The 27,339-nt window shown below is 39.1% G+C and overlaps 1 protein-coding gene across 4 annotated transcripts in view; it reads left to right on the forward strand.

Annotated features, from left to right (window-relative positions):
* Arid4b (AT-rich interaction domain 4B) overlaps window positions 1–27,339 on the forward strand; it is a 123,221-nt gene that overhangs the window by 25,747 nt on the left and 70,135 nt on the right. For all 4 annotated transcript variants that reach the window (XM_057787340.1, XM_057787339.1, XM_057787342.1 and 1 more), the window contains exons 3-4: window positions 22,647–22,757; window positions 26,518–26,583. In XM_057787340.1, coding sequence (XP_057643323.1) covers window positions 22,647–22,757; window positions 26,518–26,583 — 177 coding nt within the window. The remainder of the gene's footprint in view (window positions 1–22,646; window positions 22,758–26,517; window positions 26,584–27,339) is intronic.

A 27,339-nucleotide genomic window follows, 5' to 3' on the forward strand; every position in this document is an offset into this window, starting at 1 on the left:
TTTTAGTTTTATAAGAACTGGTCAGGTACTAACAGCCTTTCTAATAGCCTTCACTCACAGATGTGAGAAGCCGCAGTGCTGCTTTGACCTTACCCCAAGAACGATAAAAGGTGCTGTTCTTTTGGAGAGAACAGGTCAGTGGTAGAGTTCTTTGCCTAACATAAAAGACGATATTCTCATTATATCTTACTGACATTTATTAGTTCAAATCCTTGTACAAAGAAAACATCTTGCATCTATTTACCTTCTTTGTTTTGCTAGGTTTGGGGGTAATTAGTCGGTGCTCTGGTGACTGCCTGTTGGGACCAATTGTTTCTTAAAGTGTCATGGATCTTTATTTGATGGGCTTTAAAAACCAATGTAGTTGTTCTCTGTTCCTTTCATTTTGCTTTCTTTCTTTCCTCTTTTTTTTTCCCCCTGTTTTTTGAGACAGGGTTTCTCTGTGTAGCTTTGGAGCCTGTCCTGGAACTCGCTCTGTAGACCAGGCTGATCTCGATCTCACAGAGATCTGCCCACCTCTGCCTCCCGAGTGCTGGGATTAAAGGCACGTGCTACCATCACCCAGCTTCCTTTTTTTTAAAAATAAAATTTAATTTCTTTTTAAAAATTTAAGTCATCAGAAAATCTTATATTATTTAATTGTATGTATGTGTATATGTCTATGTGAGGGTATGTGCACAAAGTGCAGGTGCCTGCGGAGTACAGAAGAGGGGGCATCAGAGTCCCCTGGAGGTGCAGTTCAAGGTGACGGATGTGAGCCACCTCATTTTAGTGCTGGAAACCGAATTCAGGCAATCTGCAAGAGAAATAAATGCTCTTAACTGCTGAACCATGTCCAGCTCCTGATTTCTTTCTTATTTATTAATATTTTTTATGTGATAGATATTTTCCCTGTGTTTATCAAATCCCCTAGGATTGGAATTGCAGATGAGCTGTCATGTGGATATTGGGAATTGAACCTAGGTCCTCTGGAAGAGTAGTCAGTGTTGTTAACCACTGAGCCATCTCTTCAGCATGCCCTCCCTCACCCCCAAAGCAAGATCTCATGTAGCCTAGACTGGTCTCTCTAACTCACTGTGTAAGAAATGCTGCTCTTGAATTCTTGACTCCTTCTGCCTCTACTTCTGAGGTGTTGGGATAGCAGGTGTCATCCTTCACCTGGCTACAGTTGTGCTTTAGATATTGTCCTCTGTCTGTGTCCATATGGAGTCCTCTGTTCTTGATGAGAATAACTTCATTTTCTCAGGTTAATCCTGTGTGCATTTCCTGCCCTAGCCCCAGAATCAGCTATTTCTTTATAAAGAAAGAGCTCTGGTTTCCTCAACTGGGAAATGGGCCTTAGTGATCACAGTCAGTTGTCAGGGATGTTTATTGCTGTTGGATTACTCATTGCTTCTAATAAATTTCAAAAAGAAAATTTACAACACATTGCTATAATCCCAGCACTCAGGAGGCTGAAGAAAGAGATCAGTAGTTTGGGCTAGACCTTGTCAAAACAAAACAAAACTTAGAATCATGAATATGTAGTGACTTCATACTGATATTTTCAGTTTGCATAAAAGTTTTTTTTTATGACATTTGTATGTGTATACCTGTATGAGCTCACACATGTACATACTTGAGCTGGAGAACAGTTTTGATTGGTTCTCCCCACTGTTTGGGTTCTGGGGACTCATAGTCAGGAGCAGCAGCAGTTACCTATTTGCTAAGCCATTTTACTGGCCCTACAGTTTTAATTTATTTATAGTGAAAATAGATTTAGATCTAGAAGACTGTGCTCAGTTTAGATGACCCTAGTTTGGTTGACAGTATACAAAGGCATCCAGTTCAGGAGCCAGTGGACCATAGGACTTGATCAGGGTGTTGACATGTATCATGTCAATGTCATAGCCTATTTTTGTAGCCTATTTTGTCTGGTGATATTGACATGGACACCCACAGTGAAACAGATTTGTTGTCTTCTATGTATTTCCTCTCTGAGTCAATTGGTCAAGGGGAGTTTGGTGGCATAGTAGTCCAGTACCTGAACACTCATACCAGGAACCTTTGGGTTATCTGTAGAGCAGTGTTTCTCAACCTGTGGGTCACAACCCCGGTGGGCAGATGTCAAATAACCCTTTCCCAGGGGTCACATATCAGATATTCTGCATATCAGATACTTACATTATGAATCATAACAGTAGCAAAATTACAGTTAGAAAGTGGCAATGAAAATAATTTTATGGTTGGGGGGTCACTAAAACATGAATAACTGTATTAAAGGGTTACAACATTAGGAAGGTTGAGAACCACTGTTCTAGATAGAGCCTTAGTATCTTGGACTGCCTGATGATGGACATGTGTGGATGGACTGTGAATACCTTTCAGCCTTCTTCGCTTGGTATCTTTAGTGCAGCTTTGGGCCTTGTATGCTCATCCATTCCTTGCAGGTGCTGTCTTGGTGAAAAAGGCTCATTTAGCTTTAATGTGTGTATCTTTCTCCTCTGTATTAACCACTCTTCTGTTGCTGTGATAAAATACCATGATCAAGGCAATTTATAGAGGGAAGAGTTTTGTTTTGGTTTATGGCCCCATCATGAGTCCATCATGGTTGGGGAGGCATGACTGTTGGAGCAGGAAACCAAGAGCTTACATCCTCAGCTGTAAGCATAAAGCACAGCAATCTGGCACATTCAGGTTTTGTTTTTGTTTTTTTTTTTTAAATATTTATTTATTTATTTATTATGTATACAATATTCTGTCTGTGTGTATGCCTGCAAGCCAGAAGAGGGCACCAGACCCCTCTACAGATGGTTGTGAGCCACCATGTGGTTGCTGGGAATTGAACTCAGGACCTTTGGAAGAGCAGGCAATGCTCTTAGCCTCTGAGCTATCTCTTCAGCCCCCACATTCAGGTTTTGTAGTAGTTCTCTTAAGCAGGTAGCAACACTGCTATACAGCAGTTGATAGGCATACACAACACTGTTGCTGTTCTAGCATCATGTTCTGCAGCTTGGCAGACAGGGCATATACGCTCTGAAGCTGATGAGCTGCTGACATTGGGGCAGGTATGGGTGAGGAGTAGCAGATAAGTGGTGACCTGCAAAGGGTGAAGAAGAAGTGAGAGGGAGGCTTATAGTTGGGTAGAGGATCGAGGTAAAGTGGTAAGAACGGAGGACAGAGGGACCTATGAGAAAGTGCCCTGAGGTCTAGTCTACATAAGTGCATATGAAAGTGGGAGTGGAAAGAGAGTGCTAGCAATATGGGGAGAGAGGGTCACTTGGTCATTTGAGCATATGCATCTAGGCCAGTGAGCCTTTTCAGTATGTTGCCTTCAGTTGCTAGCCACTGAGCATAGGGCATGACAATGCAGGAATGGCCTAGCTGCCAGTGCTAGCCATTCCTTCTCCAGGGGATCACAGCCTGGAATGAAAAAGAAAGGGGACAGGCCAGACACCTTGATTGTGTAGAAAGGATCCAGAAAATGGATTACCTTGAAGCCAGGCTTGAGGTGCTTACAGAAGCCTTTCTATTGGCCTTGCTAGCAACTCCCTTTTCCAGGCAGCAGGGTCATTTTTGTACAGGGCTAACATTGAATAGCTCCAAGTTCCATTGCCCCAAGTAGAATGGATAGCCAGGAGACAAAGCATGAGGTTGGGTTATGTTTGCTAACAGGTACTCAGTGCTGAAGTGTCAGGACCTACAGAGCTATTTGTTGGGTTCAAAGAGAGGCTGATGGGACATTAGTACCAGAGATAGTGCTCAACTAGAGCCTTGGCTCTAACCTCTGTGAAATACAGGAAGAGGTGCAGCCAAAAAAGGCAGTTCTAGGAACAGATTTTGCTGGTCCCAAGCTCCCTTCTGTCTCAGTGATGAGATGCCAGTGTGTCGCATTCCAGTAGAACCTTGCCTCCTAGTACCCCTGTCCCCACATCCCCTATTGCCTTTTCTGCTATCAACAGGTATTGAACTTTCAATTTACCCAGAAAAGACCATTGCTCCTGCAGACTAGAAACCACCTGTGCTCTTGCTTTTCAGTTTTTTTGATGGAAAATATTTACCAGATTTCACAATGTTCGGTATATTTTTAAAGTCATAATACTGGTTTGCATATTAGCAAATCTCCATATTCTATGTATAACTAAAGAAATTAAACTTTATTTTGTCTGTTTTCATTTAAATTTTAATTTATGCTTCCATGAACTTTTTTAAGATTCTGATTTAAAAGTCCATTGTAAGATTTCCAAGTCCACCAGATGGTTACTAGATATCAGCAAATAGTTCTAGTCTATATATCACATTTTAGAATGAAAGTTTTTGCTGGGTTTTGAACCCAGATGGAATTATAGTTGCTCAGAGTTGAAATTGTAGTAACTATAGATAGTAGTTTGATTTCAGTAACCTCTGTCCATTATTGAGTTGTTCTCAGGCTGATGTTCCAAGACATAGATTTAACTTTCCAAATTATGTTCATTGTTTTCCAAACTAGACACTGCTGTTTAACCCCCCTCTCCCCCCCAACAAGGTTTCTCTGTGTAGCCCTGGCTGTTCTGGAACTCAGTATGTGGATCAGGCTGCCCTTGAACTCACAGATCCACCTGCCTTTGCTTCTCTATGCTGGGCATGCACCACTACTTCCAGCTAGACAGCTTTTTTTAAATCTTAGAATTAAGTGACTTAATTTTTACTTATGATAGCTGATCATATGTAGTTGTCTGGGTCTCCCTACCTCCCTTTTGCTTGCTTACAGTGTAGTCATCAGACCCAGGACCTTGTATATATCAGGCCAACACTCTGCTACTTAGCTATATACCCTCACTCCCATTCATCATGGTGTAGACTCTGTCTCTGTCTCTCTCTGTCTCTCTTTGTCTCTCTCTCTCTCTCTCTCTCAATGTATGTATTTATTTGAGACAAGATCTTACTATGTATACAGGCTAGCTTCTGAAAGGGACTCCTCCTGCCCCAGGCTCCCAGATGACGGGATTACAGTTACACATCATTAAAATTGGCTGTTTCAAAATACTGTTTTTCAGCTTTAATTAGATAACTTTATGAAAAACTATGGTGTACTATGAGTTTTTAAAACCTTTGGAGGTGTGTTGAGAACACAGGCTTTACTGACAGTCTTTGAAAGTCATCTGGTTGTAGCTTTAGAGACTCCCAGAAACAGCTTTGTGGTTCCAGATTAAAAAATTCCGTCTATTTATAGTCAGATGTGATCACTCACGCCTTTAGTCCCAGCACTCAGGAAGCAAAGGCAGGTGGATCTCTGTGAGTTTGAGACCAGTGTGATCTACAGAATGAGTTCCAGGACAGCGAGGACTATTTTCACTAATGTTATACCCACTTGAGTTTCCAAAATTTGACACATCTATACGAAGTTATTTCATTGACTAAATTAGCATAGACTTCCCCTAGTCTATTAAAAGTCCTTGACTAGACTGTAGCAGACAAATATTATTCCTTCTCTGAGTTACAGATAGTCAGCACTGCCTGAGGGATAAAAAGCAGTGCAGTTCTAAGTAAAAGTAAGATCTTGGGTTTAGGCTGTCATGATGACTCTGAGGATAAAGGCTCTTACTACCATGCTTGATGACCTTGAGTTCAATCTGCACGACCAAATGGAAAGAAAACCAAATCCCAAATCAGAGGTCATGTTGTCCTCTGACCTCCATGCACACTTCCACATAAATAAATAAATTAATTAAATGCCGACAAAGAAAAACATCTTGGTTTATTAGAAGGACTAAAGCTTTAGCTTTTGAGAATACAAGCAAACAAAGTCAGGGCTGAAAACAGTTACATAATATAGTGCTAAAGACAGACCAATAAATACTGGGTTTTCCGGGTCTCTTCAACAGACGTTGTTAGCCGTCATTACATAGTTGGTTGTTGTGTGCGTGTACGTATATGCGTGTGAAGACCAAAAGTTGATTTTGGATGTATTTGTCACTTACTTCCCACCTTGTTTTTTTGAGACAGTTTTGACTTTATTGGCTGGCTAGTGGGCTCCAGGAATCCACCTGTGCCCCCAGTTACCAAAGTATTAGAGTTACAGGCACATGCTGCTGTGCCTGGCTTTTGTCATAGGTGTTGGTGATTCAAAATCAGATCTTCATGTTGTACGTTTAGCACTTTACCCACAATGCCCTCTTCCCAGTCCCCTCCTTTTGATTATTTTAATTCCAGTGTGCCACAAAATTTTATTGTCTTATTTCATATCACATTTTTATAAATCATAAGTATTCCTAGCCTAAGCCCAGTGTAAATGGCTCATCCCTTTAATCCCAGGATTTGGGAGGCAAAAGCAGGAGAATCTGAATTTGAGGCCAGCCTGGTCTACAGCGTAAGCTCTAGGACAACCATAGTTCCGTAGTGAGACCTCGTCTCTTCAAAAAAAAGTATCCTTGGCCTAGTAGTTTACATAGATTAGAAAGTTTTAGTGGTGATTTTAAGGCTGAAAAGTATTCCATCATTAGTAATACTGTTATTAATAAACACTATGCTAATTTTATTTTAATTTTTATATTCTTATGTTTTCCAACATTTCCTTGGTCTTTTAAATTGTGTAAAGAGCCGGGTAGTGGTGGCGCACGCCTTTAATCCTGGTGCTCAGGAGGTAGAGGCAGACGAATTTCTGTGAGTTCGAGGCCAGCCTGGTCTACAAGAGGTAGTTTCAGGACAAGCTCCAAAGCGACAGAGAAACCTTGTGTTGCCCCCCCCCAAAAAAAAAAGATTAAATGGTGTAAAGAGTAGTTTTTCCAAAAGTAAAATTTCCAAGCTCCTTTGCATTTCTTCAGAGTATCCCTCACCACAAGAGAGTCATCAGAGCATGGAGGAGTAAGCTGTTCTCACTTGCATTCCTGGTTGACCTGTGGAGAATCAGTCTGGTGGCCAGTCAGTCTTTGGGAGCTGTAGAGTCTGTGATATAATTTAGGGCTTCATTGGAAACTTTGCCTTTTGTGTCATTATGTCTACTGTATAAAATAACAGAAGTTACATATAGCTTAGAGGTGTGGGAAATGATGACTTTCTTTGAGATTCGTTCCCATTATTGTTAAGTTTTATGTTTTTCAGGTAGCCAGATTTTAGTGATTGGTCTTCTGTTGTTTGATCCTGCCTAGAAAGTAGTCCTCTGTTGGTTACAACATAACAGTTTCCCCTAATGGCTTGTAAGTTTGCCCTGCTTTCCACTGGTTAAGAATTTTGCATGTGAGCCTGGCAGTGGTGGCACACACCTTTAATCCCAGCACTCGGGAGGCAGAGGCAGGCGGATCTCTGTGAGTTTGAGGCCAGCCTGGTCTACAAGAGCTAGTTCCAGAACAGGAACCAAAAAGCTACAGAGAAACCCTGTCTCAAAAATCCAAAAAAAAAAAAAAAAAAAAATAAAGAAAAAAAGAAAAAAAAAGAATTTTGCATGTGATGGAATTTCAGTTTACTGGATATGTTGCAAAAATAAGATAATGGGAATAAAATAATAGTGAAATGTTTTTGCTGCTGGATCAAATAAGTGTAACGTGAACATGGTAGACTTAATGGTATTGACAATGTTTTCCCTCATTAATAGTGCAAGGAAGCAAATCTATTGGGGATTTCCAGCACCAGTCTCAAGTTTGGTAATTTGCTATGAGAACATACAGGCCTGATTCTTTGTGATAATTGTTTTTACAACCCTCCATGACTTCTTACAACAGAAAGATGGAAAGCAGAATCAGCAAAAAGACAAGATATATGGGGTAAAGTTTGGGGGAAAGCCAGGTACAGTTTCTCCCAGTACAGTCACAAAAGCCACATCTAATTCTCCAAGAAACTGTGACAGTGTTCCTATGTGACAACGAAACTGGGAAGCTTGTTAGTGGCTGATTGCTGGGCTTGGTGACCATCACAGAAATAAAATACCCCATGACTGGCATGTATATACATAGTTCCAGACTCTGAGACTGAAAACAGGTGCCGAGCATAACCATTTTGTTTGCACCTGCAGGTCAGGTATAGTGAGCCTTTCTTATCAGTTGATGGTGGGAGCTCTTCAGAAATCTAGCTTTCTGTAAATTTCCAGGTGCCAGCTAAGGTCAGCCCTGTAAGCAGGCCTTAAACAGAGCAGTCTCACTGCTTTCCTAGAGAGAAAGATTAGTTCTCCTTGCCTGTGATGATAATTTCATTTGAACTTACGTTTTTTTTTTTTTTTTTTTTTTTAATCTTCTAGAAGCACCCTTTAAAAAAATTTGTATAATATACTTAAATGAACTTTCTCTTTTGTTGTTGTTTTGGTTTTTTGAGATAGGATCTCGTTACATAACCTTGGTTGGCCTGGAGCTGGGTCTGTAGACAAGGCTGGCCTGGGACTCTTAGAAAGCAACCTGATTGCCTTCAGAGCACTAGGATTAAAAAAGGCTTGCACCACTGCGCCTGGCTTGTGAGTTTTCTTTTATTGCCTTTTGCATGTTATATGGACATTACAATTCAGAAAAATAAAATAGATTATTTATTTATTTATTTTGGTTTTTCAAGATAGGTTTCACTGTAGCTTTGGAACCTGTCCTGGAACTTGTTCTGTAGACCAGGCTGGCCTCCAACTCAGAGATCCGCCTGCCTCTGCCTTGTCAGTACTGGGACTAAAGGTGTGCGCCAGCACTGACTGACTCCATTGTTATTTTTGACGTCACTGACCATCATGTGCTGCAGACACCTAACCCATGACATGCTATGATACAGAGAGTTTTTTTGATGCATGTGCCATGAATGAAGTTCTGTCCAGTTTTAGCCATAGAGTATAAAACAGATTGAGCCTGCACAGAAAGCAAAGATTGTGTGTTTCTTTTCATTCTTCACAAGTGTCTAGCTTGATGTTATAGTGAGACTTACATACTATGGTTTCCAGTATTCAGGTAAGTTATTTAGTATTCAATTCATTTGAAAAAAAAAAAGGGTAGTTAATGGTTTCTAGACTAAAAGCTTATTTAATTTCTTGGGTAAAATTGAAACTGTTTTTAGTAAATCATTTTAAAGTTCAGGTCAATCATTTAGTTATTTTAAAACTTGAGATTTTTTCCTCTGAAGGCTTTGGCAATCTCTTTAGGACCCTTATTTGCCCCTATTTAAGTCAGCAAATAGAAATTTTAAAATATGTACTTTTTCTTGGCACCTATCCAGGAATGTATCCTAATTTGGGTGATGGGTTTATTTACTCATGAACTTAGTTGCTATTAGAGTGGTACTTACTATTCTTGCATCATGCCTCTCTATGACTTAACAGAAAGATTAGCCAATGGTTTTCTCATACATCCCTTTCTGAGGGATGAAGACAAGGAGAATCAGGATGTCAGGTAATAAGATTGGGTCATAAGCCATGCCATTTCACAGTTGTATCCTAATTCTTCCACATCCTGTTATCTTTCTACAGCTGTATCAAACTGGACTTCCCAGAGATTCTCTCCAGTCTAGCCTGCAAATTCTCTGTGAAAAGTACTCTGTTAACACATGTAAAAAACATTGTATTCCAAAGATACAGAAGGTGAATACTTAGGTTGGGAGTGGTAGTGCATGCCTGTGATTATTTAACTTTTCAAGTTCAAAGCAATCTTGAACTACACGAATCTCTGTCCCAAAAAACAAAATAGTAGGAATACACATTTTCTTTGTTGTTTTAAGTTCCACCATTTCAGTTGAAAGAGCTAAAAAGTTTTAATGTAAACATGTTCTAGATTATTTCTACATAACATATCAAAAATTACCCTTTTGATTTCTGCATCTGCATTTTACGTTTTATAGTCAAAGTTGGCAATACTCCTATGTTATGGATTTGATAAAACAACAGAGATAAGGTTAGTAGTAAATGGCCTGCTCTTGTGTGGCATTGCAATGCTGAGCCATGTGGCAAAGGGTCTGCAGCCTTTTGAATGGAGGAAATAATATGAGAATGGAATCCTGTGTATGACACTGCTCAATATTAAAAGCAGTCTAGTCTGAAGTAGTCTGTATCGTGTTTTTACTATGAGTGTAAAGTTGTAGCAGTATATCACCCATCCTGTTAAATATATACTGTTTGAATTTCATGCATATTGGTAGTTTAAAATTTAGTTCTTCACTTGTTTTCAAGAATGTGCAGACACCACTTAACATTTGTGAATATGAAATTATCCCTTGGGCTGATAGTTATGGGTCCAAGATTTACTTAGTAGTTGTGGTTGTAGTTGTGAAGAAAGTTAAATGTAGGTAGAAAAGATTTTTGTGCTTAGGGAAAGGTGGATTTTAAAAATAAAAAATTGGAATACCGGTTTAAAAAAAAAAAAAGAACCCAGAATGACAGGTAGAGAACCTCAGTGAATTCATCTCAATTTATATTTGAAATGCCCAATATTTACAATACAAGGAAGTCATGTGCTCCTTCACCTGATCTGCCTGTTGGCATCCAGCATCATCAATTCTGTATCTCATTTCTCTCTCTCTCTTGTGTGTGATTTTCACCTGAAGACACACTCTCCTACCTACAGTGCATTCTACTCCAGAGGATGAAATCAGCAGTACTGCTATCCTGTCCAGGCCCTGCCAACTCTCTAATAATCATCCATTTTCCTTTCTGGCCCATTTCTATCTAGTAACATATATTGTCTTTCTCTTCAGAATCCTTCAATTTAGAACTTGCCCTTATCTTTCCCCATATTTCATTTTCTTTATAATTTGAGGGAACATATACTATTCTGTAGAAAGGACAACTTCAGTTTGGACTGTTTCTCAATTTGTAGACCCAGTCTTGGCTGGAAGGCTTCTTCCTAGTGTATCCCATGTGCCGTCCCTGGGAATGGAATGCAGTCTAGGAGTGTACCAGCATTGACTAATCAGACTTCCCACTGGTCAGCTTGGCATCTACTATGGTGTTTCTGTGTTACTCACCTGTGTCATTGTGGCCAAAGGATGATTCTTTGTTTCAGTCACATTTATTAACACTGTATTGAATGGATGAGCACTTTCTTTTCTGCATCTTAAATTTGTTCATTCATTCATATAAATACAGAGGCCTAGATTCCAGGGTGTTGTTTGAATAGACATCACATGTTGTAGGTGTATGTGGAGATCAGAGGACAGCTTTCAAGAGCTGGTTTAGCCTTTGTAAAACAAATAATACAAACCCAGAGACAGATATTGTGGTTCAAGCTGAAGACCAGAAAAGCAAGGCAACCAGACACCAGAGAGTTTTTTTTACCTCTACTAATACTCAGACCAAAGGGGTGATCCTATCTTCAGATTACATCTGTTTCCACCAAACCTCAGACTCCAAAATGAATTCCTGTCTTTTCCCCTTTATATTGCTTTCTCCGCCCAGCCATATCACTCCTGTCTCTACCTACCTAGTTCTGGGATTTCAAGTGCTAGGATTAAAGGTGTGTGATTCCCAAACACTGGGGATTAAAGGTATGAGCCACCACCATCTGGATCTGTTTCTGGGTCCATCTTGTGTAGCTCAGGGTAGCATTGAACTCACAGAGATCTGTCTGCCTCCGACTCCCAAGTCCTGGGATTAAAGATGTATGCCACCACTCCCTTGCTTCTAGGGGTTTAGCTTTGTACTCTGATCTTTAGGCAAGTTTTATTTATTAAAATACAGATAAAATATTACTACGAGCTTTTCCTGACAACTTAGGTTATTAGGCTTGTACAATAAGAGCTTTTATCTGCTAAGCTAAATTATCCCTCACCCTCCCATAACTTTTCTTTAGAGACAGCGTTCTCAAAAATGAACCTAGGGTTTATTTATTGGCTGGACTGGCTGAGCTCCATCTATTTGTCTCTGCCTCTACTCCAGTGTTGGAGTAGATGCTGAGTTATAAATGCTCAGGTTTTGTTTTTGTTTTGTTTTTTTCCCCATGATATTTATTGAACTCTACATTTTCTCTGCTTCCCTCTCTACTTTCCCCTCCCTCCTTCAATCCTCCCCCAAGATCCCCATGCTCCCAATTTACTTAGGAGATCTTGTCTTTTTATACTTTCTGCTTTCCATGTAGATTAGATTAGATCTATGTAAGTCTCTCTTAGTGTCCGCATTGTTGTCTAAATTCTCTGGGATTGTGGTTTGTAGGCTGGCTTTCTTTGCTTTATGTTTAAAAACCACCTATGAGTGAGTACATGTGATAATTGTCTTTCTAAAATAATGTTTTCTAGTTTTATCCATTTTCCTGCAAAATTCAAGCTGTCATTTTTTTCTGCTGTGTAGTACTCCATTGTGTAAATGTACCACATTTTTTTAATTCATTCTTCCATCGAGGGGCATTTAGGTTGTTTCCGGGTTCTGGCTATGACAAACAAAGCTGCTATGGACATAGTTGAGCACATGTCCTTGTGGCACAATTGAGCATCCTTTGAATATATGCCCAAAAGTGGTATTAATGGGTCTTGAGGAAGGTTGTTTCCTAATTTTCTGAGAAATCACCACACTGACATCCAAAGGGGTTGTACCAGCTTGCACTCCCACCAGCAATGCAGAAATGTTCCCTTTTCCCCACAACCTTTCCAGCATAAGTTGTCATCAGTGTTTTTGATCTTGGCCATTCTTAACAGGTGTTAGATGCAATCTCAGAGTTATTGTTATTTGCATTTCTCTGATGATTAAGGTTATTGAACATTTCCTTAAGTGTCTTTCAGCCATTTTAGATTCCTCTGTTGAGAGTTCTCTGTTTAGGTCTGTACTCCATTTTTTTTATTGGATTATGTGATCTTTTGGTGTCCAATTTCTTGAGTTCTTTCTATATTTTGGAGCTCAGATCTTTGTCTGATGTGGGGTTAGTGAAGATCTTTTCCCATTCTGTAGGCTGTTGTTTTGTCTTGTTGACTGTGTCCTTTGTTTACAGAAGCTTTTCAGTTTCAGGAGGTCCCATTTGTTGTTTCTCTCAGTGTCTGTGCTGCTGGGGTTCTATTTAGGAAGTGGTTCCCTGTGTCAATGCATTCAAGTGTACTTCCCACTTTCTCTTCTATAAGGTTCAGTGTGGCTGGCTTTATGTTGAGGTCTTTGATCCATTTGGACTTGAGTTTTGTGCATGGTGATAGATAAGGGTCTATTTTCATTTTTCTACATCCAGTTATGCCAGCACCACTTGTTAAATATGCTTTCTTTTTTCCATTGGAATTTTTTTTTTTTTTTTTTTTTTTTGCTTCTTTATCAAAGATCAGGTGTTCGAAGATATGTGGATTGATATCCGAGTCTTCTATTTGGTTCCATTGTCCTCCTGTCTGTCCTTAGGCCAGTACCAGGCTGTTTTCAGTATTGTAGCTCTGTAGTAGAGTTTGAAGTCAGGGATTGTGATGCCTCCAGAAGTTCTTTTATTGTACAGGATTGTTTTGGCTATCCTGGGTTTTTTGCTTTTCCAAATGAAGTTGAGTACCATTCTTTCAAGGTCTTTGAAAAATTTTGCTAGGCTTTTGATGGGCATGTTTTTGTTTTTCTAATATGGATGCTGGGAATCCAAACTCAGGTTCTCATTTTTGTCCAGCACATTATTAATGACTGAGCCATCTCCCTGATCCCATAGATTTCTATTGAGTTCCTAATAACATCGTCATCTTATTTTAAAATAAATATAAATAACTTGTAGTGGGATATGTAGAGCTTATGTTGACTGGTTTGACTTACATGTACAGCCCTAAAAATATGTTGGACAACTTAGTATTTATGTGATACATAATCTTACCTAGCTTGGACTGGTTATGAACTCACTATAAATATGGACTCCGGATTCTCTTGCCTCTACCCTCCAAGTACTGGAATTACAGGTATGTACTACCTATACCTCCCTACGCCTACCATTAATTGCTTACCTCATTTGACTAGTAAGAGTCCTTCAAACTGCTTCTGTGTCTCTTTGAGATGTCTCTACCCTTCACTTTCTACTATAAATTGTTTCAGACTCTTGCTGTGCTTCTTCCCAACATTGAAACCAGCCCTGTCTCTTAAGGATTCCTGGTTCCCTTTAAGGGAGTACGTGCTTTAGAAATTGATTTTATGCCATTGATATATTAGGTTCCTCTTTGCTCCAACTTTTCTGTTACTTGTTGCTGGGCTTTCTTGGTGAACAGAGTTAGGAAATACAATAAATATAATGTATATGTGTGTACTCACACATGTGTGCACATGTACATATATATTCCCCCCTCCACATGAATGTATATTTATACTTCCCTTTTTTATATACTTACTGTATACTGTGAGCCCAAACCATTATACTGCCATTTTTATTTTTATTTTTTTTAAACCTTTTCTTTTCTCTCTTTTTTAACATTTATTTATTTATTTATTAATTATGTATACAATATTCTGTCTGTGTGTATGCCTGCAGGCCAGAAGAGGGCACCAGACCCCATTACAGATGGTTGTGAGCCACCATGTGGTTGCTGGGAATTGAACTCAGGACCTTTGGAAGAGCAGGCAATGCTCTTAACCTCTGAGCCATCTCTCCAGCCCCTATACTGCCATTTTTAATCCGGTAATTTGCTACCCTTTTTCTTTTTTCATTTTTATTCTTTGTCAATTTCATATCATGCATCCCAATCCCACTTATTTTCTTGTTTCCTAATATTTGTCCTCTGCCCTTGCAGCCCTCTCCCATCTAAACCAAATTTAAAAGAAAAACCAAAACAAAACAAAATAAAAATAGAAACAACAACAATAACAACCAAAAAGAAGGATCTTGTCTTGGAAGCTGTAGTATGGCCTGTTGAGCCACACAGTTTACCCTTTAGTCCATTCATCTTTACTTGCAAGTGTGCATTGGTCTGGCTCTAGGCTTGTGGTTTCTGTACACCATAGATAATAGGCTCTCACTGGGACTACTCTTGGATTTCCTGTTGTCCTGTGTCATGGAGATCCTGCTGTTGTGGATCTGTAGGTTCATCTCCTTCATGTGCTCGAGCAGTTCATAGATTCGGTGGATGCTGGGGTAGGCCAACTCAGCCCTGGTTCTGGGCCTCTGTGGTAATTGGACTGATTGATCAGCTTGCTAGCTTTCCCTCATCCTCACTACCCAGGTGAGCTCTCCCCTAGTGTCTCAGCTAGTTCACCCAATGCAACCTACAGCAAGAAACAGGGCTCTGGGGCCTCCAGATCCAGGTCCTTCCATCACCAGGGCAGTTGCTGCTGTTTTGCCCAGGCAAGGTCCAGGGCCTTCTCCTGATTGCTGTAGGGGAATATTAGGGGTTGATGGGGTCAGCTCTCCTGTTCTCACACTCTCATGACTAGCTAGCTCACTTGGCCCCAACAACAGGGTCAGCTCTAGTGTGCTGCCCAGACTGAGTGTGTTGCAGCTGTGTGGGGGCAGGGCTAGGTCTCTCACTCCCGACTAGGATCAGCTCCATTAGTAGAAAGAGTTGGAGGGGGAAGGGCATCCTGCCCTCTTTCCTTCTCAGTAACCTTTGACTGTCCTCAGTGTAGCAAAGTTTCCAGCCATCCTGCTTATCTCCTAGGCTTACTCAACCTCATTCATGTCTTCAGCTGTATAGCCAGGATGTGCCTTTGTGTGTCAATATGGGATTCCCCTCTGCATGCTAGGAATATGATTTATTACCATTGGTTATTAAAGAAGCGGTTTCAGCCAGTAGCTTAGTAGAGTAAAGCCAGGTGGGAAATCCAAACAAAGATAGAAAGTAGGCGGAGTCAAGGAGAGGTCATGTAGCTGCCGCCACATAGCTGCTGAAGGAGACGGATGCCAGAACTCTAGAACCTTACCCAGTAGGCCACAACTTCATGGCGGCACACAGATTAAATAGAAACGAGTTAATTCAAGATGTAAGAGTTAGCTATAAACATGCATAAACTATTGGCCAAGCAGTGTTGTAATTAATATAATTTTTGTGTGATTATTTGGGTCTGGCCAGGAAATGAAGGAGCAGGCTCCACCTACAGTGTATCACTCTTAGACTTCTTTTCACAGCCTTGTATACTTAGCCTTTGTTTCTCTGTCCCTGGGCCTTCCTAAACTTATTAGCCCATGTTCTTTGTCCCACAAAAGAAGAGAGGGGACATGGCCAAGAGAAAATTTTAAGTTAGAGTGTATGGTTTTATTTCCTATATATGTTCTCTAAAATAGTTGTATATATTAAACTTTTTTTTTAGTACTAACTTATAGCATACTGATGGATTCTTATTCATATTCCAGTTAAAACTCTCCATTGTTTTAATGCCACTCTGGGATTGTCATATATAAATAGGTTGCTTTTCACAGATTTATTGCCACTCTGTATGTTTAAGTGTATTTATTACTGTTTTTAGCATCAAATTTGATAGTCTTGTTTTCTGATTCTCCCAGTTGCATCAGCACTATAACCAATTTAAATGCCTCTTTCTTTCCAAGAAACTACTTCACTAAAATGTTACATAGCATGTTTTGGGTTTTAAAGGATTGATCTTAATAACTAAATGTTTTCTTGACAGTATCAGTGTTACCCAACCACTTCAAGAACTGATTTAGCTGTTGTTCTAACACTTTCTGTGGTGAACTTCAGCCTGGAGGCGCATTAGAGATCACTCTTAGTGCCTTTATGCACTTGTATGGCTTCCCTGACACTTTGAAGGGGGTTTAGCCACTGGGAGTAAATTTTCAAATTGCTTTTTTAAATGTTCCCATGGAACTGAATAGATTTTGTGTGTGTGTGTGTGTGTGTGTGTGTGTGTGTGTGTGAGAGAGAGAGAGAGAGAGAGAGAGAGAGAGAGAGAGAGAGAGAGAGAGAGAGAGAGAGGACATTTGATAGATTGACTAGAAAAATAATTGTTTAAGCAACATGGGGTAACTGTGAAATAGCTGTTGCCTTAGCAACTAGAAAACTGGTTTGCCAAACAAAGGGATGATAATTTAGTGGTTTAATTTCCTTTGTGGTGTGGAGGTACTACTTAAAAACATCTTATTTTTAGCCTTCGAGATGGTCTATATTACTGACTAAAATCTGAGAAACAGAACAAAAAGAGAAGGTAAGAGGTTTTTGTTTTCCTTGACTATATAGATACACATATCTACATAACTGTCAGTCCTCTTAGTCAGAGCAGTCTTGGTTAACCTAGTGACATAGTTTTTTATGTGTGTCTCCTTTGGGCCAGAGTACATTAGTCTCAGAATAGCTGTGCAGCGCAGTCTTGGTTGATTTCTGCTGCACTAACGGATCATGGTGCACTTCATTAGTTATCAGCCTTGTGGAGACCTAGCAACTCTTACTACTAGAAGACAGCACGATTATGTCATCAGTGAATTGAGCAAGGGAGACTTTTCTAAAGGAATCATTTACACGCACACACACACACACAGTTTGGGAAAGAAAGAGATGATGAAACCTGTTCTTTATATAGGAATTATTTTTTAATGACACTTTTTAAGGATGTAAATTGTTTAGTCTGTTTTGCAGTGTTTACTGGTTAGTTCTAGATACTTCAGGTGTGTAATATGTTGCTTTTCATGTCTGTGAGGTAGTAAGTGATTTGAGCCATAGAGGTCCTAACCCAATAAGGTTATGTACAAGAACTGTTATATATACTACTATGTTATCTTTTGTGTGTGTATATTTGCAATGTTCCTTTTAGCTCTAAAGTGGTAGATTTGAACCTAGGTATCTCATTGAGGAATCTGCCCTTTTTGGGATGGATGGTGCTGGGGATAGAGTTAAGCAAAACTCCCGCTCTATCACTGAGTTACACCCCCACAGAGGTTGGTATTGTATTCCTAATATTTTATGTTGTCTTTTATTAATATAAAAGTGTGGGATATAGATGTTTTATATATACATTTACCCATGTATACATGTTTGGAGGCCAGAGAGTAGATGTTTGGTATATTCCCTTAATGAGTTTTATCTTATAAATATATTTTAGTTAAAAATGACTTTTCAAATGTATGTATGATTCAGGAAGGTGTGCATGCCACATGGAGTGTGTGGAGATTGTAGGACCCGTTCATGGAGTTGGTTCTCCCCTCTACTTTTCTGTGACTTCTAGTGAAGTCTGACCACTCAGGTAGTCAGGCTTGCTAGGAAAGTGCTTGTGCCCACCAAGCCATTTGGCAAGCTCCTTTACCTAATTTTTTTTTTTTTTTGGAAATGGTCTTTCTCCAAACCAGGATACTGGGCATTTAGACTTGCCTGGCTGACCAGTGAGCCCTGTGATCTACCTGTCTCTCTATATACCCTCCAATGCTGGGCCACACATATGCATCCCCACATCCAGCTTTGTGTATGTGTGTTGTGGATCTGCATGTAGCTTCTTATGCTTAGCCATATCTCCAGCCCATACAAGAGAATTTAACTCTGAATCCCAGTCACTACAGATAAGATTTTTTTTTTTATTAATGCAGTACCCGGGGTTTCTTTAGAAGTAATAAGGGCATAGATATAAGTATGGGTAATGAGGGATGAATGTGATTGATCAAAGTATATTATATGCATATTTGAAAATGTTAAAATGAAATTTATCATAATATTTAAATGCAACTATTTAAAATTGTGAAAAACAGCAACAACAACCAAAAACCCAATAATGTTTAAGACGATGTGGGAAGGGAAGTAGATGGTATAGTTGTTGCTGAGTTCATAATTGGTAGCAGCCAGCTTAAGGTTATGTGCAGGAACAGTTAAAAGGTTAAAAGGCATAGTACATACCAGTTTGGAAATGAACAAAAAGGAATCTTTATTTTCTTTTTCAGAGACAGGGTCTTACCATTTAGCCCTAGCTGGCCTGAAACTCACTATGTAGACCAGGCTGGCCTCAGACTCAGACATGCACCTTTGTTTCTCTTTGGAATGCTGGGATTAAAGGTGTGCATTGCCATGCATTGATACAGACTTTGATTGGAATATTTTCAGTCACGTACCAAACTACTGTGGTTATTATATATATTACTCTGTTTATAATATGATGTCTTTGATTAGTTCTGTACTTCTGAAATCATTATACATGTCAATTATCTTGAACTTTATTATTCGATTTAGTACTAAAAATTTGCAACAATTTATGTTGAGCAGTCATTTCAAGTGAGGTTTGCTTCTGAAATACTACAGAGGTAAAATGGAGGTAGCCACATGTGTTTGTATTGTTGTAATTTCTGATTTGCCCACATAGAGAGCTTCGTAATGATATTGTTAGTAGCTAACTACTTTAGGCCTCAGTCCTTACTGATAATGCCTTTATTTTTATGATATGCAAATTAAAGGGTAGATAGGTTTAGTAAAGTAACCAACCCATCTATTATTATCTGTTATTAGGACCTTGACTTGGTGCTGTGAAGGTCTGTGTAGTTAATCAAATCTGCTGTTAGCAAAAGATCAGCTAATGACAGATCCCATGATTACTGTCTCTACTAACATTATTTATGAAAATTTGACCATGATGTACCTGTGGAGGTCAGATAACAACTTGGGGGAGGGTTTTTGTTTGCTTTTTTTCTTATACCTTGGGTCCTGGAGATTGAATTTAGGTTGTGAGACTTGGTATAGCATCTTTATACACAGAGTCCTCTTATCCACTCCCAAAGTTTCCTTGTGAAATATTTATTTGTTTCCGTGTAGGTACACATATGAAGCACTATCCAAATGTGCATGAGTGCTGGGTGCCTGAGTATATAAAGACCTGTGGTTGACATCTAGTGTCTCTATTGTTGTCCATACTAATTTTTGAGCCAGTGTCTCGTACTAAACCTGAAACACATCAATTTTGGTAGGCTGTCTGGCCAATAACTTCAGGAGCATCTCCGTCATCTTCTTTAAGACCTGAGTTGCAGATACACACCAGACTTTGCATGTGGGTTTTTGGGATCAAAAACCTAAGGTTGATGCTTGGGTGTCAGTTTCTTTACCGACTGAGTCATCTTCCCAGGTCCAATTGGGAAGCTCTTAGTGACTATTTCGGTTGCTCAGAATTTGGGGTTCTTCATCAGTTTTTGTTTAGTTAGATACTATTTCTCTGTGAAATGAAATGTTACTGGCCAGCAGGGGAGGAAGGATGCATCGCTAATGGAAGTTGTGAGTTGTGGAAAGTAGTTTTAATATGGTACTGAAGACTGTCCCTACATAACTGCTTAATCACAAAATGAATTGAAATTTCCTTCAAGTTTTTTCCTGTTTAACTTGCAAATTCACCTGATAAAGATGGTATTCAAGATACAATGTGATGATTTTATATGTGTGTTCTGTAATGATTATTACTAAAGATCGATACCTTTCCTTATTCTTTGTAAAATAAAACCACTAAATTCATTCTGTATAGAATTTGGCCAAGGAAAATGGTATTTTAAGAGGGCTAAGGTGGGTTGGTAGGAGATACACATTTGTGAACCTTAAAAGAGCAACGTAAAGGAGATAGAGAGATGATTAAGAATACTGTCTGGTCTACTAGAGGATTGGGGTTTGATTACCAGCACCAACATGGTGTCTCAACAACTGTCTGTAATCCTAGTCTGAAGGTATCTGGTGTCCTCTTCTGTTCTCCATGGCCACTGAACACATAGGGTCCACAGACATACATGCATTCCAAACACATAAAAATAAGTAATAAAAATATGTAAAAAGCAATATAAAGTTACCAAATTATAGTTAACACTAAAACATTAATAACAATGAAGAAGCGGTTCTTCACTCATATTACAGCCTAAATGTACTGCTTGACTAATAGACATTTTTTAAGTTAAGAAAGCATATTAGTAAGAATGCTTGTTGCCAAGCCTCCTGATCTGGAACCTGTACGCTGGAAGAAAATAACTGACTCCCACAAATGTTCCTCTGGTCTTCACAAGTGATGTGGTGCAAACTTTTCTATGCACACTAAAATATTTTTAAAAATTAAAAGTGTACACTAGATTTATTAAAAAACAAAACATTTTTCAGTCTCAGTATGATGGTCATGTCTTTGATCCCAGCACTTGGAGCCAGAGGCAGATGGATCTGTGATCTTGAGATCGGCCTAGTCTACATAGCTATTTCCAGGCCAACCAGGGCTTCATAGGTTCAGAGATCCTGTTTTAAAGAACAAACAGCAGTACAAAACATTTTTTTATTTTTATTTTTTTTATTTTTCAAGACAGGGTTTCTCCGTAGCTTTTGGTTCCTGTCCTGGAACTAGCTCTTGTAGACCAGGCTGGCCTCGAACTCACAGAGATCCACCTGCCTCTGCCTCTGCCTCCCGAGTGCTGGGATTAAAGGCGTGCGCCACCACCGCCCGGCTATACAAAACATTCTGTGACACATACATGTAATTTCTACTTGACAGACTGAGAAAAGTGGTTCTTAATTTTATTGCCCACCTGCGTTGTATATCGTAAGATCTTTTTTTTAAAGCCCACAGTACTCAGTATTCCCAGTAGTCTCTTATCTAAATATTAACCTGGCCTGATCCTGCTTAGCTCTCAGCATCAGGCAAGATCAGGTGTGTTCAGGATGTTAGTATGGCCATAGACATTTTTTTAGGTTCGTGAAATATATATCAGGGTATCCAACTTTTTGACATAAGATATTTTCATCTATAAATTATATTGGTATGTTGGACTGCCTTCATAGCTATCCTAGAGCACATGTATGCCTAATTGTAGCCAGAAGTGAATGCCATTGTAGAAATCTTAAAGTTGCAAGCACTTGGTTGTCATTTTGGAATATGTGCTCTGTGCTGTTCATTAACTAAAACATTGTGGGGTGAGCTTAGATTGATGTTTCCATGCTACAGGTGACCTAAGTTACAGTGCTCATGGCAGGATTGAAGCTTTCTGGAGGGTTTTAATGATATTAAGATGGAAAGGATTTGGACAAATAGATTGGGACACTGGCTGATAGTTTTGAGTATTTATCTTTATTGTAGGGCTTTTTAGGCCTTTTAGCATATTTATGAAGTTTTAAAAGAGGAGGCAGAGGGATTATTTAATAATGAATTTTTCCAAACTGTTGCTGCCTCTTTTTGGTGAACATCTTAGGCTATTAATACTTCTTATAAGACAACTTGAGGAAAGGCTTATTACATAATCTTCCTTTGACTATGGAATTGATGAATGTAAGACCCAGTGCAAAAATGCAGCCTACTGTAAAAATCAGAGCAGCTAGATTAGAGCCAGTAAAATCAAAACCACAAGTGAGCAGTATATTTAAGAGAGAAGAACAGACTAACACTGAATCCATATTAAAGCATTCTGCCAGTAGTTTGAGATAGTACAGGATGGATTACGTCATGTGGCTTTTAGCAATAGTTGGGAACACATGTATGCCTTTTATTCTGTCTTAGAGTTCTGTAGATAAAGAACAGAACCATTCTGAATCTGGATGGCTACAAGGTGTAACCTGTTAGAAGACATTTGTCTGTGCTTTGAGATTTAAGATCTGCTAACTAGCAAATTGAGTGGTCATATAATAACTATATATTTTAGTAAGTCAATGAATGAATAGATGGTGGGAACATTAAATAGAAGGCTGCATCTGTGAGTGGTCTTATGAACCATATGTGTTTAACAGGGAAAAATGTCTTCATTTTACATGATGTACATTTCATTAGTCTGTGATACATGTTATTACTTTTAATTCATAATACTTTATAGATGGCTTGTTTAAAGTACACTTCATTATTATAGCTTAAATTGCTATAACAAGATTAGATATATTCTGAAACCTGATGGTAGGGGGAAAATTAAGCAGTGTAAACCATGTTTATTTCTTTGCATTTTTAGGCCCTCGATGAGCCTCCCTATTTGACAGTGGGCACTGATGTGAGTGCCAAATACAGAGGAGCCTTTTGTGAAGCCAAGATCAAGACTGCAAAAAGACTTGTCAAAGTCAAGGTACAGTATTATTTGTAATTTAATAGTCATTAAATATTTGATCCTTTAAGTCTAAAAATCTAAAAATTATTTTTGTGCAAAATGAGTATTTAAAAGTGGTGGCTATAAAACTACTCTTAAACTAAACAATATTTGTGGTTTTAAAATATTCAAATTGGAATAAAATTTGCTTATCACAGCTGATAATTTCACTGCAGACTTGCTTCCTTTGGGTTACTATTTTAGTGTTAGAAAAGATCTTAGAAGCCATCTAATTGATTATTTAGTTTTATTATATGAAAACAGTGGCCGGATACATTCCTTTAATACTAGTCCTCAGGAGGCATAGGCCAGCCTGGTTTCCATATCAAGTTTCTAGCCAACCAGAACTATGTTTCCTCCTATAGCAAAATATCATCCCACCGTCCTTTTTGTGATCCTGGGATGGAATTGTGGGTCCTGGGAATACTAGGCAAGATTCCCCAGCCCATCCTTTCTTTTCTTCCTCTCCCTTCCCTATTGTTTTGAGATAGAGTCTTGCTGAATATAGCCCAGGCTGACCTTGAACTCACAGCAGTCTTCAAACTGCAACCTTTTTAGTGTTGGAATTGCAAGTGTATGGCACCTGACATTTGGCCCTTAGCCTTTTTAGAAGAAAATCTTTTTGAAGTACTTGAGTTTTGACTTAGTTAATGGACAAATATAAATTTAATTGTTTTTCATTTTTAGGAAATTAACATAAGCCTGGTGAGGTGCAGCTATGGTACCATCTATTTACAACGTGGAGGCAGGATGATCATTTCATCTTAGGAATTGGAGACCAGCATGGAGAACATAGATTCTCTTCAAAAGCAGGAGAAAGGGACTAGATATATAGCCTAGTGTAGAACACCTGCCTGTCCTGAGCAAGGCTCTGGGTTTGAAGATAGCGGCACAAAGTATGAGTAGATGAATGAATGAATGTGTGTTTAATAGAAGAAAGATGACTTTATATTTGAAAATTCAGGACAGTGAAAACTAAGGACCAGTGAAACATCTTAGCGTTATGGGTACCTACTCACTTGCCAGTAATGTACTGGGTGCTGTGACCTTCAGAGTACTCTGTTAGATGCAAAGAGAGTGGGGATAGGAGGGTGCGCATGGTAGATGAACAGATAACCATGCAACCCTTGATTTGAATAATTAACCAAGTGGAAGAGGTATGATATTTCCCCTGGAGCTGTACTTGCTGTCTGTTTCTCTTAAGCATATGCTAAAGCTTCCTGAGCAATTCTGACTTCTATATGGCTAAAAACTAGGTGATAATTCCTCTAAGTTAACTGAAGCCAAAGGATGCTCATCTTGGCCCTGCCATCTCTTACATTTCACACGCTGGCTCCTGGAGTTGCTTTGTAATGTGGTTAGGTGGGTGCTCTTACGGTGACATTTCCTGTTCTGTCTGACATTGTGTACTTCTGTTTCCTGAGCACCCAGTTATTTGTCACCACCATCCTAGGGCTGAATAAAAAAAATCCGTTTATTGAGTCAGGCAGGGGTGTTGGTGTTATACGTCTTTAGTCTCAGCACTTGGGAAGCAGAGGCAGAGGCAGGCAGATGTCTGTGGTTTTAGGTTAACCTGGTCTATATACAGAGTTTCAGAGCAGTCAGAGCTACATAGAAACACCCTGTCTCAAACAAAGAGAATACATTTTAAGCAGACTTGATGATACATTTCTTTACTATTAGCTTTAATCTTTGGCCATTTATTCCATACCACGTGTTATCTGAAGATGTTGGGATTCTAGTGTTAAGATTTAATCTTAATGCTGCTTTTTTGTCACACTGAAATGCATGGAATGCTGTGTATATATATAAAATCTCTTTGCATAGTTGGCCTGTTCCTGTTGACCACAAGACTCTAATAAAGAACATGCTAATGCATCAGTTTTTTAGGGGGGTGGGGTTCAAGACAGGATTTTGCTGTGTAGCTCTGGCTGCCTTGGAAATCACTTTGTAGACCAGGCTGGCCTACAACTCACAGAGATCCACCTGGGATTAAAGGTCTGTGCTCCTACCACCACCACCTGGCTATGCATCAATTCTTTCTTTCTTTCTTTTTTTTTTGGTTTTTCGAGACAGGGTTTCTCTGTGGTTTTGGAGCCTGTCCTGGAACTAGCTCTTGTAGACCAGGCTGGTCTCGAACTCTGCCTCTGCTTCCCAAAGTGCTGGGATTAAAGGCGTGCGCCACCACCGCCTGGCTCTATGCATCAATTCTTAAAGAATTCTTTTATATAGAGCTCAAGAGAACCATGTCAGTATTGAATATGGTACTTTTCTTTGCATCTTCTTTTTTATTTTTGTTTGTCGAGACAGAGTCTATGTAGTTCTGGCTGTCCTGGAACTTGCTATGTAGACCAGGCTAGGCTTGGACTCACAGATACTCTCCTACCTCTGCCCCCCTGAGTGTTGGGATTAAAGGCACACATTATATTACCTGGTTCTATGGTGCTTTTTAACCAGCCAAATAAATTTTTTTTCTGGCCTTCGTGGCTTTAATCCCAGTACTTGGAAGGCAGAGGCAAGCAGATTTCTGATTTTGAGGCCACCCTGGTCTATATAGGGAGTTCCCGGATAGCCTGAGGTTCATAGGGAGATCTAGCTAAAAATATTTTTTTTTTTCAACTTACCATTTTCCCTTTCTTTGGTTTCCATAGTACTGATACAAAGTATAAAAAGTTCTGGGAAAGGGCTGGAGAAATGGCTCAGTGGTTAAGAGCATTGCCTGCTCTTCCAAAGGTCTTGAGTTCAATTCCCAGCAACCACATGGTGGCTTACAACCATCTGTAATAAGGTCTGGTGCCTTCTTCTGGCCTGCAGACATATATACAGATAGACTATTGTAAAAAAAAAAAAGTTCTGGGAAAGACTAGCAATATTTGAATCTTAGCACTATGATATTTTAATTCTATCATCCTGAACCATTTAGACTTTCTGTTTATTGGTTTTCTTTTCAACAAAAGGGGACTAGAGTTTTGAGGGGTGATTCTATGCCTCTTCTCCATGTAGGGGATTCGAGTCAAGGGCTTTCTGTGTTAAGTACTCTACCTCTGAGCTACTATGTTGGATATTAAATTTGATGCTTGAATTTGATACTTAGTTCTGAGTAACTGTTGTGGCTATTGGGTGTGGTGGTACACACCTGTAATCCAAGCACTAAGGAGCCTGAGGCCAGATTGAGCCACATAGTGAGATGTTGCCTCAAAAAATTCAAAGCAAAGCTAGGCGGTGGGAGGCAAAGGCAGGCAGATCTCTGAATTTGAGTCTAGCCTGGTCCACAGAGTAAGTCCTAGTACAGCCAGAGCTACACAAAGACACCATGTCTAAGGAGTGGTGGTGGTGGGAATTCTAAACACAACAACAGAAAAAGCAAGTTTGTAGCCGCTGCTTACTATTAAATTAGGCCTTCACAAAATGATACAAAACTTCTTCTTTTCCTCAAATTTTACGGACAAAAGTTGTACAGCTAAAGTAATAAGTGGTAGGATACAGTATGATAGATAGGACAATCAGCCTTATAGGTGTTGTGTCTGTCAGTGGTTATTTTTCATTTTGAAAAGAAAATCTGTTTAAACAAGTTTTCTATTAATCCGTTTGATGTTTGAAAATGGTCTCATATTTAGGCTAGGTGATTTTTGTTTAGTCTGTGTAATTTTTACATAGATGAGCTAATATTGTTTTTTGTGTGTCTGTGTGTGTATGCGTGCACACATGTGAATTTGATCAGTGGATTCATATTTTTTAGGTGACCTTTAGACATGATTCTTCAACAGTGGAGGTTCAGGATGACCACATAAAGGGCCCACTGAAGGTGAGTCATTATTTTCCTCAGTTTTGATTGGAGACTGATACTTGTTCTTTTTCCTTTTAATTCACTGGCTATTCATTGTTAATTTGATATATAGCTTTTCCTAATTGGGATGTACTTACTGTTAAATCATCTGAAATAATAGTCAAATCAGTTTTAAAGTAAAATGAACATCAAGGAGGCAGTGACTGCTTTCATACAGGCTTTCCTTTACTGCAGGAATGGGTTTTCCAGGAATAGGAGGTGTAAGATGTAAGAGCTATGCTGTAAAATGTGAGAAAATTAAGACAAAATCCAGAACTCTTGATTTTGGAGCCACCTGCTGGCAGATAAAATCTTTTGCGTGTAACTGGGAGGTTGACCCATTTGTTCTTTATTCACTAGTGGGATAGATATTGCTTTACCTTCTTGTTTGTCAGTAAGCCAGCTGTAGGGAGTTTGGGAAACCACTATATCTGAGGTTGACCGATGTTTAGGCTTGAGGAATCCTAGGGGATACTAAGAAGAATGAAGAAGCATCTTGTAGATCTTTGCAGAAAAAAGTATCTTACTTAGAACTGTGGATTTCTAAAACTCTTCCGTTAAAAATAAAAAATGTTTCTTATTACTAACTTTTGGCTTGTAAAAACAATTTCACATCATTTCTGTTTTGTAGGCATCATTTTAATATTTCATGTACCCATTTGTTACTTGCAAGGACCAGAAGACAAATCATATACAGTTATGACTTTAGCTACCACTCAGCACTTAATGTGTGCT

Source organism: Chionomys nivalis, chromosome 13 (genome assembly GCF_950005125.1).
Source record: "Chionomys nivalis chromosome 13, mChiNiv1.1, whole genome shotgun sequence".
Taxonomy (NCBI): Eukaryota; Metazoa; Chordata; class Mammalia; order Rodentia; family Cricetidae; genus Chionomys; species Chionomys nivalis.